The 14472-nt window shown below is 40.9% G+C and overlaps 1 protein-coding gene across 1 annotated transcript in view; it reads left to right on the forward strand.

The window, feature by feature from the left end:
* Erc2 (ELKS/RAB6-interacting/CAST family member 2) overlaps nucleotides 1-14472 on the forward strand; it is a 913086-nt gene that overhangs the window by 298618 nt on the left and 599996 nt on the right. The window contains exon 5 of the mRNA XM_036199185.1: nucleotides 3352-3426. Coding sequence (XP_036055078.1) covers nucleotides 3352-3426 — 75 coding nt within the window. The remainder of the gene's footprint in view (nucleotides 1-3351; nucleotides 3427-14472) is intronic.

Here is a 14472-nt window from a genome sequence, read left to right on the forward strand (position 1 = left end):
ATCTTGGTATATTTCTAGGCTGATCGTCTGAAAAGGCTGGTAGTTGGACAGGTTCCCCACGCCCCCGTTTCTTTTTCTCCTTGTTAATGCGGAGAATGGGTGTGACTAGAAAGAGCAGCCAGAGATGAGCATTTCAGAGTCAGCTGCCTATTAAATCAGTGCTATTCTCAGGCTAGAAGGCACTGTGCTTCCTTCCATCCTTGCCTCACCCTCATCAAGCGGCTTGTCTTTTGGTTCAGAGGTGGGAGGAGGGATGTATCCATCCCTGGGCTGCATCCTGGGATGTAGGCTCCCAACTTGTGACTCTCAGTACAGTGCTTTTCTTTCACAACGAATGATTTGTAGCTCAGTATCTGGTTCAAAGACAAAATTCTGAGCCAGGCCCTGCCCTGTGAAGCAATGAAGTGCTGCCCACTGGTGTGTGTGTGTGTGTGTGTGTGTGTGTGTGTGTGTGTGTGTGTGTGTGCCCACTCTAAGGGAGAAACCACACTTTAAAAAAATTTGATTCTTTTATAGATCTTTGACCCAGAGAAGTCGTGAGTTGAAGTACACCTAAGCTAAACTTTGTACTCCTTCACCCTCATACCTGGTGAGAACATCAAATTGTCCTAGGGAAAGCCATTTGCTACTTCAGAAGCATGCTGGATGCATCTTGCAGATGGCTAGGCATAGTTTCGTGCATCCAGGGAGGTACTCATCTACTGTCCGTTTGGAAAAACTTGGGCACATAATCGCATACTAACGTCTCTGCAGCAAACAGCGCAGGACTGATAAGGTGTTCTTTTTCCTTGCAGCCACTGTAGGAGCTGAAGCAGAGAGCTGGGGTTTCTCCAGGTAAAGCCTACAAGCTCCAAGATTTCACTTCACAGAAGTGTACTGTTCATTTACACCCTCTTGCTCTATAGGTATTCAGACTTTTCAAACTTCCCCTGCTTCAGGTACCCAGGCTCCTTTTGGATTAAGGGCTTGCCATCCTCCTGGGTCCAGGAGTCCTTCAGCTCTAGCTAGGCAGATAGGAAAGGACAGAGGCCTAAGAGTGGCTTAGAACTTTCTCTGGGAAGTGACTTCTTACTGCTGTCTAAGTTTCATTGGCCTGGAAGCTCAGTTTAGATACAAGGGTGTTGGTGGTAGGGAGCTTCCTAAGAATTCTATTCTGTGGATGAGGAAATCTCCACCAGGGGGTCACTGGTCCTCTCTGCCAAGGCACAATGAGCATTGCCAGGATCTTGGAGATGAATGAAATGCTAAGGTGATGCCTTCAGACTATCTGTGTACTCTGCACCCAGGGTATTATAGTCTCTTACCTGATACATGGAGACCAAGGTGATCTTTCCAAACTGAAGTCATGATTGACAGAGTACCATGAAGGTAAGAATTAAAATTTCCAGCCAGACAGTGTTGCACGCCTTTAATCCTAGCACTTGGGAGGCAGAGGCAGGATGATCTCTGTGAGTTTGAAGCTAGCCTGGTCTGCAGGGCAAGTTCCAGCAGAATTACAGTTCCCAGGTGTGGGGACCTTATTTTCTAAGGAGTGACAGAGTAGGCGAAGTCCAGCCTGGATTTGGAGCTAGATTTTTCGACAGAGGTGGTATGAGGATTAGAAAGAGAACAGTTTCTGCTTTTGTAGCATTACTGCACAAATTCAGCATTTTTTTTTTTTGCACGTAGATCTCATGTTTTACAGAGACTAGAGCAGCACATACCTTTACCTGGTGGTTTTTATGTTAATTCTTTTAGTTGTTTATTATTTTGACCAGTTTTATATAAGGTTAACCTATCTCCTCAAGTTATCTTCTGATTTTATTCTAGGATAGGCTTGATTATAGTATGAAACAATCATTTCTCTTTTTTCCCTCTTTTAAAGAGATGGGTTTTTGCTGTGTGGACCAGGCTGCCTCAGCCTCCTAAGTGTTAGGGATTACAGATGTGTGCTGCACCTTGCTTGAACATTTGCCTTTCATTAAAGGTTATTATTTTATTTTTTAAATTTATTTTTATTTTATGTGTATGGATTTTTTTTTTTTTTGCCTGTATGTGTGGCTATGCACCATATGGACGCAGTGTTGACAGAGGCCAGAAGAGGGCGTTGGCTCTCCCTGGAACTGTAGTTACAGAGGGTTCTTAGCCACACTATGGATGCTAGGAATTGAACCTGGGTACTCTGGAAGAGCAATCAGTGCTTCGAATCACTGAAGTATCTCTCCAGCTCTCTTTAAAGATTATTTTGATGCTACCTGGTCTTAGAACTGCTGACCTATGAAGTGTATTTTTTTTTTTTTAATACCAGTAACTATATAGAACAACTCCAAGGAGTGAGTGACTTAACCTTTTCTTGTCTGTGAGATTTGACTGCTGAACTGCAGCAATATTGGAAGCAGTGGTAAGGAGTAAGTAGCTTTCCTTACATGTTGAAGTTATGTGGGATTCACTGCATGGTATATGGAACTGGGTTGGTTGTGGTCCATGAAAGCTGAATGTTGAATTTGGTTCTACTGGCTAGTGTTACAATTAAATAAACAAACTCAGAATTGAGTAAATTGTTGTAAACTGATAATTCCTTCATTTCCATTAGATCATTAATTTTTTTTTTTTTTTAGTTTCTGTGTCTTAGAAAGTGCTATACAATGAGGTTCTACTTTACACTTTCTATATTTTCTACTCTTAAAAAACCCTTGATACCAGATATATCTGGCTTTGACTAATTTTTGTCTCTCCTTTGACATAGTTGGTTTTAATGCCAGTTTTAATTTCTTGGCGTCATGATTTGTAAGCATATCACCCACAGATGTGATTTTGAGCAAGAACCTAAAGTGTGAATTCAGAAGTGAGAGATTCACAGGGACTCATCAGACCACTCCAAAGAAGTGTCACAGTTGTACTGAAATGGCTTTCAGTTGCTCACTGCAAACCTGCTTCAGTAGCAGAATGCCGTGCGAGCCAGCGAGCGAGCGGCAGATTTGCAGCCACGTTAGTCATTTTCTTTCCTCTGTCTCCTTGCTGGGTTTGTGCTGGGAGCACAGAGTAACACAATTTAGTAGATTAGGATTTGAAGGCTGGGCACCAGCCCGTGTTGAACAGTGTTTGGACTATGATTACTTTCTGGCTTTGTCACAGTTGACATTAATTATTGATGGGAGTTTCAGAAATAGCGCATGTGCCGGGAGCGTTTCCCCGGAACCCGGGCTGTGGGCAGGAGGGATGCTGAAGAGTGTGGGGGGAGAGGCACCTGTGGCTTGTTTATGTCTACGTTCAGGGAAGCCGGACCTGGTGGGCTGTGTGGTGGCTGCGTAAAGGTCATGGTATAACAGGAGGATGAACCGTCAGGCTTATTTCTATCGTGTTCCTCCCCAGGAACTGCACCGAAGAAGCCAACTTCAGCCGGAGCCAGCCAAGACGAAGGCTCTCCAGACTGTCATCGAAATGAAGGTAGGAACTGAGCACGTTTGTCAAAACCAGCAGGGCCTGGGAGTTTGTTGTGACTGGATGGTGCCTGACAAACATGTGCATGAATCCAGGGTTTTTCTCTAGACACCATGGAGGGTGCTCCGCTTCCGGCTCACTTTGCTTTTCTTAGTACATCTCACTTATTGGCCTTTTAATTAAAGAGCTTTTCCAGGAAAAGAATAAAGCGCTCAAGTAGCTCTTGTTTAAAAGGAGCTGGGATCCTTCCCAGAGTGTGACCAATGCCATGAAAGAGTTCGTTTGTCTGAGCGTTACAAATGTTTACTTCTAAATCAAGTACCTCCTCCCCCATTATAATGGACAGACACCTTTGAAAAACTAGGACTTGACATGGCGATGCACTTGGGGTCATTAAATCAGAAAACACTACTGTCCCCAGTAGACACTTTTCAAAGATTGATACTTTAACTCCAGTATTTTCTTCTTAGCCAGTCTGGAAATAAGAATAATTGATTAAATGCTTGCAAAGTATAGAAGTACTATTGAGAGGCATAGAGAGAAACTATTTCAAGGAATAAAAAAGAAAGAAAAATCCTTGAGCCTGGGTTTAGGGCATGTGAGGAATAATCAAGTTGGTGGTGATGGACACATCCTGGTCTCTCTAATCAGGAAGGAAATGTAAATGAAACATGTTTGGTTTGCCAGTATCTAGACATTTGAACTCTTCTATTTCCAATTTTCTTTCTCTCTTTTTTTTTGCCAGGAAACAAATGGTAAAATTGTTTATTTTAGGAATAAATAATTTCATTTAAATTGTCCTATTAAAAAGGAAATGTTTTCAGCATAAATATATCTGCAGTCTGTAATTCCATACCTGAGTTCATACTCTGGGTTCCCAGACCTCATTGTCCTATAAGAATCCAAAGGCTGCTTGCAGCTTGCTGACTTTCCTGTCTCATAGTACATGATTTCAAATCATTTCTCAGATTTCAAATCATTTCTCAGAAGTTCCCAGGCCCTAGAGAAAAACTCATGTGAACTGTTGAATTTTGGGCATGTGCAACTGTGGCAAGATTTTTTTTTTTTTTTTAACTAGTCAGTGACAGTGTTTTTATGTGAGGACTTTGTTTCATGGCGACAGTGTAAAACATTGACTTGACAGCTATACATCTCCAGGTCAGTTACATGAAGATACTTGAGTGTTCAGGAGATACTTGAGCAGGTTGGCTTGAAAAGTATCATGTGAATGAAATATTAATAAGATTGAAGAGTAAGGATTAATACTAGCTTGTGGGTTGTGGTTGTTAATTCATGTAACTTTATTCTACACTTAGAAGACAGTGGTTTAGTACTGGCATTTTAACTTCTCATTGCAACCAAAACTGAAATTAGATTGAAGGGAAAAAAACCCTCAAAACTCAAAAACTAAAACTTAAACCATCACCACACAGACGTACAGATACAGATACATAGACACAGACACAGAGACACAGACACACAGACAGACAGACACACACCGACAGACACATATGAGAGAGACAGAGACAGAGACAGAGACAGAGAGAATAGAGAAATGAGCTGACTTGATTTTACAAACATGGCCCTTCCTCCCTTCTAACTACCTTTACATTGACTGCCTCCATGTTCACAAACAACAATAAAATTCCCATTTCTTTAAGTAAAAGGAGAATTCTAGAGATCTCTTAGAGGCATCTGGCCTCTTGTGGTAGGTGTTCCCTTCTTAAATGTTTCTATTTAACGACAACTACATTTTTGGTGACTATTTAAAGTAGAACATCTGTTTTATCTATTCTCACTTCATGTTTTATTATAAGAGAAAAAGGTAAAGAACATTCCTTTAGTCTAGCTAAGTGGGAAAGCATAAAATATAAGAGCAAAATGAATATAAGCATACTCTCAGTTAAGTGAGCCTAAAAGTTTTCATTTATGGATGTGGGTGATGCTGAGCCTATATTTTTAGGACAAATGAAGGTCAATATATGTCTGAGGAAACAGAGGACAAGCTCTAGTGTCCTTTGGTGCTTCCTAGCTCACATAGGCTTAGTCTGGTATTTTACCTGTGGAGAAGTCTGCTCCCATTAGCATCTAAACTCCACACACCTGAAGTGAGTTATGGAGGCTGTTGGTGCAGGGTCATCATCTCCTACGTCACATGTGTACTTGTGACAGAGGAGCTGATCTCATCTCATTTTGTGTATTAGAAATTAGAGTGTTGGGAACCCAGACAGGACAAGCCTTTAGAGGAGACCACTGAAAAGAACTTCAACTCAGAGCTTGGAATTTGAGATTATTTTTTTGGCTGAACATCACCATAGTTATCTAGTGCCTTGGCAAATCTAAAGTTAGAAAGAGATAGATTTTTTTTTTTATTTTGTTAAAGATGGTTACAAGTTCCAAGTGTCTCAAGCTGGCTTCAAATTTACTATGTAGTCATGGGTGACCAAATTTACTATGGAGTCAGGGTTGACCAAATTTACTATGGAGTCAGGGGTGACCAAATTTACTATGGAGTCAGGGTTGACCAAATTTACTATGGAGTCAGGGGTGACCAAATTTACTATGGAGTCAGGGTTGACCAAATTTGCTATGGAGTCAGTGGTGACTATGAACTCCAGCTCCTCCTGTCTTTCCTTCCCAAATGCCAGGATTACATACCACCATGCACTATTCAGAAATACATAGAAGGAAGGCTCTCTTAGTTTCAGGAAGATGGTGTGAATTAGAGCTGACAAATTATCCCTTACTTGCCTCTTGTCCTTTAGGGAAACTGAGGGTGAAGTTCTGAACCCCATTTCTTTCCTCCAACATTAGCATCAGCTCCGCAAAGGGGCTTGGTGGGAAGGTGGTCTGCAGAGTCCTGCTTATCTCAAGCTTTGTTTTTGAGCTCCATCCCAGGGCTCTCTGAGAGCTCTGTGTGCCCCACAGACTGGCTGCTTTTGTGTGAATATCTCTGCAGGGTTAGCCCTGGAGAAGGCCATCTGTGTCCCAGTAGGGAACAGTCCTCCGTGGACACACCTCTCACCCAGTCTCCCAAGGGAAAACAAGAGGAAGGAAAGAAAACCAAGTCACTGATGATTTATCTTCTTGCAGGAATCTCCACGCTTTAAACTGGGCCCTGATGTGGTGTGGCAGGTATGTCCCACATTTGCACTTAGAAAACTGTGTGCGCTTCTCTGAGAAATCCCTTTCCTATGGAGCTCCTGAGGCCCCTTTCCTGATTCTGGTCTAAGCTCCTTTCTGCTCTTTTGGAGGACTGTCTGAAGCAACAGCTCAAAGGCTGGGTCTTCAGTTCTCTCTTTAAAGCTAATGCCTTTGAACAAATACACTCTTCAGCTGTTTTGATTGTAAATTTGACATGAGCATTCTGCCCAGAGCTTTCACTTCCTTGAATTTATTGATAAACTATCCATCCTTAAAAGTGAAGCGAGAATGAAGTATGTGAATGGTAGTACTTGTCAGCTAGTTTGAAAACTTTTCTTGTTAGAACTTGTAAGCCGGTGAGAGTCTAATTCTGTTGAAGTCACAAGGAAATTTGTTGGCCCATTTAACTGAAAAACAAAGCAAAATAATCACAACAAACCCAAACCCAAACAGGGTATGGCTCCAGGCACAGGTTGGTCCACTTTTTGTCTCATTTTGTTCCTTGTCTCGTTCTCCATGAGAGCTGTTTCCAGACAACTTCCTGCCTGTCTGAGGAAGACAAGCAGGAATTTGGGAGCCGCAACAGCCCCTAAATTCACAGAGGGAAGGGAGAAAGTTAGGTTGTTGTTTCTTTGTTTTGTAAAACTGATGATCGACAAAGGCATTCTCTGGCATGGGGGGATGTCTTGTTAGTAATGACCTTGCCATATAGATGTTCTAGATAAGTGTGAGGACCTGAGTTTCAGATCCTCAGCTCAGCACCAACACAAAAGTCCAGGCATGATGGTGCACACCTAAAATCCCAGCACTGGAGATGTGGAGGCCAGCGGCTGGTCTCTGGGGCCTGCCAGTTAGCCAGCCTAGGCAGCTGATGAACTCCAGGTTCACTGAGAAGCATTGTCTCAAAACATGAGAGCAATCGAGAAAGACATTGGGTGTGGACCTCTGGCCTCCATGTATGTATATACTTGCATGAGTGTACCCACAATCATATTCATAGCCATGCCCCCAACCCCCCAACATGTACACAAAAGAAGAAAGTCAACCTTCTGCTAGAACAGCAGAAATGAACCATTCTTCAGCAGATTTTATCAAATGAATATCCCTGAATGATGTAAGAGTTTTAGTAAAAATTTCAGAAATCCTACTTGCTCTGAGGAGCTTGTTAACTATAGAAGATTAAGAAGGGGGGGCGCGTGATGTTGTGAAAATATGGGCTTTCTGTTGGAGCATGGGCCTTTTGCTTTGCAGCCGTGTGGCTAGCTGAGGCAGAAGTCATGTGGACCATTCCTGTTGAGTATCCTTTATACCTGAAGGCCGATTGAAGCAGTTGGAACTAAGTAAGAACAGCACAGGACTTCAGTAAGACACTCAAGGGAGGCTGGGGAGGTGGTGGCTCACACTTCTAATCCCAGCACTCAGGAGGATCTCTGTGAGTTCAAGGCCAGCCTGGGCTACTGGGTGAGTTCCAGGACAGCCAGAGCTACACACAGAAATTCTGTCTTGGAAAAAAACAAAACAAAACAAAAGCTTCCTGTGGCTCACAGAAGGCATGCTTGCCTTCAGCTGTGACTTGGGATAGAAGCTGGCTTTTCTTACTAAAACTAAACATTGCCCTTTGTCTCTGTGCCCAGGCAGGTGATGTTGTCCTGCAGTTGGGTCCAGATTCCTCTAAGAGTAATCTTAACATTTGATCAAATTGACTTCATTTGGGCTTCTAGGGTGTAGGGGAACATTTGATTCCAAACCTGGTCCAACCATAGACAGTAACCCTCAGTCCTGGGATGGAGTCAGAGGTACTGTGAGATAGCCATCAGGTGTTTTTGAACTCCAGACCCTGTTTAGGTTCATTTCATTTATCTTTGGGACAGTTAGAGGTCTTAATTAAAATTATTTCTTCTCCCAGGATGCTATCTTCTAGGAAGATTTGTACCATATACAGCTTCTTCCAGTTAGGCTGTAATGATGACATCTAGGCTTTGAGACTATGACCTACCACTGCAGTGACTCCATGGTAGAGCACTTGTTAGCATGTGTGACACTCTGCTTTGATCCCCCAGCATTGTATGCAAGTAAAGTAAATGAACAGCAAACAAACAAACCGGTTCCTATTCTTTTTATGGATAATAAACTAAAGCAATAAGAACAGTAATATCGCTAAGCCAAGTGCCTCCTATGCCAACAGCGAAGTCTCACCCCACATATGGAAGTTAAGTAGTTTCAGCAGACCTGGGAGTAGACACAATGATCCCAATACAGATGATAAAGCTATGGTTTCGGGAAATTAAGCAACGCTCTCAATATCCTACAGCTAGCTGGTTGGCAGCTGAGATTTGGACAAATACTCTTCTCCAGTCCCAGCAGTGTTCATTGAACATCTGCTTTGTGCCTTCTACACTACAGTTTTGCTAGCATGGTTGGCAGGTCAAGTGGCTTCTCGTGACCTCATTTTCAGTGCTCATTTGGGACAACGTGCAGGGACTTACATCTGAGAAGAGCCCAGTCGTCCCTGAGTGCTGGAGCAGCCTACTGTGTGTTTGCAGAAGTTCAACACTATACTTGGTGCTGGGAGGCAGGGCTGATTCATTTCACATACGTGTTATGTGGCCTTCAGATGTGTCTCTTGTAGCCAGCGTGTATCCTGTTTCCCACTCTGAACTCTGAATCTTATTATGAAGTCTTTTAACAGTGAGGTATGACTTGTTCAGACTTGCAAAGTCCTGTTTTTGTTTTAAGTAAAATAAATCTTGAAAATATTTTCCTATTTTTTTGAATTTTGTATAATATAGTTTGATCATATTCACTCTCTGCTTCTCTCCCTAATTTCCCCCAGATTTCCTCGCCTCCCTACCCAAATCAACTAAATGTCTCTCTCTCTCTCTCTCTCTCTCTCTCTCTCTCTCTCTCTCTCTAATTAACCCACTCAGTCCGTTTTGTGTTGCATATATATTCCTTGATGTGTGGCTATCAGTTATGTGTCATTGGCCTGCCAGGGGTCAAACCCTTAATGAAAATGAATTCTCCCTCCTGCAGGTACCATCAACTCGCTGTGGTTCCTAAGTTAGGCGTAGAGGCTTATTAATGAGTGCCCCAGGTCCTGTTACCCTGAAGACCATGTTGCTCTGGTCTCCCCAGATTTGTAGCTCTTAACATCATTCTGCCCCTTCTTTGGGGGGTAGCCGCTATGTATGTGTATGATAGAGAGTTCTCATTTTGGCTAAACACTCTATCATCATTTACACTGTACACTTCTACCAGTTTTGAGTGTTCGTGCTAACCACTGTCTACTGCACGGAGAAGCGTCTCTGATCAGGTCTGGGAGCTATACTAATCGCTGTGAAGAGAGGCACAGACACAGTGCAGTTTGGTCCTATATTCATTAATAATAATAATAATAATAATAATAATAATAATAATAATGCCACTCTTGGCACCTGTGAGCTCCCAACATAGGTTCTTGGTCAGATTTATTGTGCTGGGTATGTGTGTCCTCTTATGTAGCAAGTTTGAAATCCAATGAGAAAAGCCTTTTTTTTTTTTTTTTTTTTTTAAAGTGCTCCATTCATTTGTGATACCAGAATTATCCTGTAGCTTGGTTATCCCCCGTGGGAAATTTCTTCATATTTTCATGTTACAGCTTGAAACCATTTCTGTCCCACTTATTTTTCTTAAGTAAGGGGGGAGTTGTGGGTTGTAAGTGACGTCCAAAAACAGCAAAAGCAAAATGCCCAGCTAAATGTAGCTCTGAATGATATTTAATTGTCTTTTCAACAAGTAAGATAAAAAGAGAAATACAGCATTTTCTTGTCTTGCTGGAACTCTTCCTGTGGTATGTTTGACTCTGATTGTTTGACCGGGTTTCCAGTTGATAATTACAGCTATTAACTTCATTAGTTTCAAAAATATCATTCCTGAATTTGAAGTACACATACCAGTCAGTGTTCATTGAGCAGGGTTTTTTTTTTTTTTTTGTTTTTTTTTTCCGAGACAGGGTTTCTCTGTGTAGTTTTGGTGCCTGACCTGGATCTTACTCTGTAGACCAGGCTGGCCTCGAACTCACAGAGATCTGCCTGCCTCTGCCTCCTGAGTGCTGGGAGCAGTTATTTTGTACACAGTACCACATAGTGGATCTTTAAAACAACAACAACAACAACAACAGCAAAACACAACTAAGCTGTGTCAGTCATTAAGGTGCTAATAAAAGTGAGTGGATGCCCAGGTTACAAATTTCGATAAGAAAGGGGCAGGAATGGGCTATGGGAAACCAGAGGGTACCAAATGAGGGAGGACAGGGAGTGCTGCTTGGGAAATGGCATTAGAGAAACCCCTTGGAAAACTGGTACAGTTGTCCAGAATGGATGGGCTCCATTGTGGGTTGTAAGCAGTGGAGACCACCAGAGCGAAGATAAGGAGTCTGTGATGCATAAGGAACATGTGGGGAAGAGCAAGCCCTACAACTGGTGGAGAGGAGACTTTTTAAGCCTAGAAGCAAAGGAAGAGAAACCAAGAGAAAGAAGGAAAGAAAAATAGTAAAAGTCAAAATTAGTGAATTGAAAAGTTAACATTTCCTAGATAGGAACACCAAAGCCAAATACCAACTCTCTGACAACAAAAATGACAGATCCTGCTCAGAACTCTAGAGACAGCTCCAATAACCAAGGCAGGAAAAGTGGGACATCACTCCAAATCTTAAAGTAAACAGGAGAGTATTTGTGAGTGATTCATGATAACAAATTGAAAATTTAGGTAAGTGACTAAATTCTATTAAAACTCCAACCTGCCAAAACTGTGTGAGTAGAAATAGAATATCCAAGTGTCCTAGAGTCTAAAGAAAGTGATGATGTCATTTAAAAATTCACCACCAAGCCAAACAAATCCCTCAGAACCCAAACACAAATTTTGTAGGTTCAGATGTCATCTTCAGAGAATTGTACCAAATGTTTGTGGATGGAGCTAGATAGATCATAGGAAAAGTATTCCTAAACAGAATAGAAGGGAGAACTGCCTGGCCTGTATGTGTTCCCCTTAAGCTTGATGTTGCTGCCCGGCCCTACCAAGGCACTGGAAGTAATTGTGTAAATAAACGCCACTATTATCTGGATGAAATGAATGCAATTATAGACAACATGGGAAAAGGGCAAAGTTGTACTAATATTTGGATATATCAGTGTTAGTCTCCAGAGTGAAAATATAGGGAAAAAAATGAAGGGGACTTAAGTAGACAAAGAGAAAGCCTTTGGTAAGTATCAGTGTAACATCTGTGAAAATCTCTTGATTGGAAGTGGAGAGTTGTCTTAGTCTAAGGGAGGTGGTTACAAGAAAGATGTAGCAAGTATATTTTACATCAACAGTTGATCCCTTTCCCCAGAACATAGGGAACAGGTGGGGGTGTTTGTTGCTTGGTAATGTTCTGGGTATTACAAGTCTAAGAATTAGAAAGGAATAAATAAAAATGTTTTTATTTAGAGGCAATATGATTGCAAGTACAGGAAATCTCAAGTGTGTGTGCTTAGATTTAAAATGGGCTTAGTCAAATGTTTGGCTCATATTATAAAAATCAATCCTCTATTAACAATTACGAAATGAAATTTATAGATGGTCAGTTATGATGACATTAACAAGCCCAGAATATCTAGAATTAATTCTAACAATGATTGCACAAGACCTAGCCTATTCGTTCCATGAAAGGCTGTACAGTAAGAAGTAGCAAACTATTGGTCTATGCAAAAACACAATTAACATCCACAAAACAATTTTAAAGAATACAGATCCAAAAGAGCATGTAAAACATGCTGTCCTTTGCGTCCGCCAAAACTAATTAATGGTGTGAAATACCCAGATGGTGGCTAATCTAGAGTAGGAGAGAAATGGTCAGGGGCTCGGGGAAGAATATCCTGGCACTAGGTGGTCATGTCCTGTTATGTGAGCTGGTTGGCATATGCCCAGTGATCACTTTATTATAGTTCACCATAAGCGGGATAGATCACATGAGTTGGGTAACTTGAAATATATATATTACCTTTATGTAAAATACTCATTTAAAAGTAGGAAAAACTCAACAATCAAAAGCAGATAACCCAGTTAGAAACTGAACAAAGGAGTTAAACAGATGTTTTCCAAACAAGGTATTCAAGTGGCCAATATGAACATCAAAGGACCCTAGGTATCATCAGTCATTAGGGAAATGCAAATAAAATTATATTTAGATGAATTCCTCCTCCCCCATATAATGACTAAAATAAAAATGACAAACAAGGAGTGTTAAGGAAATATTGGATGGCTTGAATGTTCATATGGGGATGTAAAATGATGCAGACCATTTTGTCAAACTACTGGGCACTACCTCAAAATATTAAACATGACCCAGAAATCCTACATCCAGGCACACACACAAAATTGAAAACAAGTGTCACTATCATTTGTCACACCTACAATAAATAAAGCCACCAAAGTGTCCATCATGAAGAAAGAGAGTCGGAGGTATCCACACTGTCAAATATTACTTAGTCAGAAATAATGAATTACTGATTCATGGATCAACCTGGAGAACTATGAAGACATAATTATAAATAAAGGAAGCAAGTCACAGCGGGCCATCTGTTACCTGACTTGAACTATATGATGCGCCCTATTGGAGCAGAGTAGTGGCGGAAAGATGAGCAATTGCTAGTAGATGTGGGGAAAGGAGAGAGATGAGCCACTGCTAATGGGTGTAGAGCTTTGGGGACCTGAAAATGTTCTAGAATTAGCGGTGATGATTACACAAGCCACTGAATTAAATATGGGTGAATTTTATGTTCTGTGTATTATATTTCATATCTCAGCTGTTATTTCATTTTTAAAAAGTAAAGGAAATGATCAGTGTGATGATTATAAATGTTTGCTTTAGGTAACATAAGTATAATGTTAGGAGCAGAGCTGTATTACTACTCTTATAGAAGATGTCCCAATGTAATTCCCAGGAAGGATTTGAGCCTAAATTACTAAGCTCAAGTAGTCTTCCTGCCTTAGTCACCTGGATTGACAGGATACGACAGCTGTAACATATAAAGAGGTTCTATTTATCAACATAGAACAAATATTTGGGGAAAAACATCTCAAAACATTGACACATAAGGCAGGTACCTATATTATTTTCCCCTCTAAATTGTCTTGCTTCCAATCATGTTAAATATATTATGTAGGGATGACTTATAATTATTATTTAGGAAAAACAACAATAAGATTGTTAAAAGAAAAAAAAAAAGCACCTCTGAGTGAGATGGCACACACTTATGATTCTAGCTAGGCTACATGAGACCATATCTAAAACAAAACAAAACAACAGCAAACATTCCCCCAACAAGCACCTATCAATAACAACAAACCATCATAAAAACCTTAAATTTTTATTCTTGTTTTCCTTGACTGGACTGTGATGGTTCCAATGGAAAGATCCTGGTATTGAATATATATTCAAGGAATTATTTTCTTCACTCCCTTCCTTTTAATCTGGAAATTGAGTTTTGTCTGTTAAAAAAAAGTTGCTACATTTGAGGAAAGTTCAACAGAGAAATGGAATTAAATAATCTTACTTTAGGCAGAATCTCAGCTCTGAATGCAGTCATGATTTGCATTTTGAAAAGAATTTCAAATGTCTTTGAAAGGAGAAATCAGTGGAGAAAAAAAAAGTGAATCACATCATAGGAGAATGATGGTCCATGCCATAATAAATGACCAAGGGGTTTCCCTTCCTTGGTTCCAAGCATCTGGCAAGACCCCAACCCCTCCGCCTCTCATTAAACTCATCTGGCAAATGGAGGGATTGGAGTTAAGGGTCCTGCTTAAAAATTCTACCAAGTTTGGAGGCTTTGTACTGGGAATTTGGACGCTCAAAAGATGGCTCTGTTGAGTCTGACTTGGGGTGAC

The sequence above is a fragment of the Onychomys torridus genome, chromosome 9 (assembly GCF_903995425.1).
Source record: "Onychomys torridus chromosome 9, mOncTor1.1, whole genome shotgun sequence".
Classification (NCBI taxonomy): Eukaryota; Metazoa; Chordata; class Mammalia; order Rodentia; family Cricetidae; genus Onychomys; species Onychomys torridus.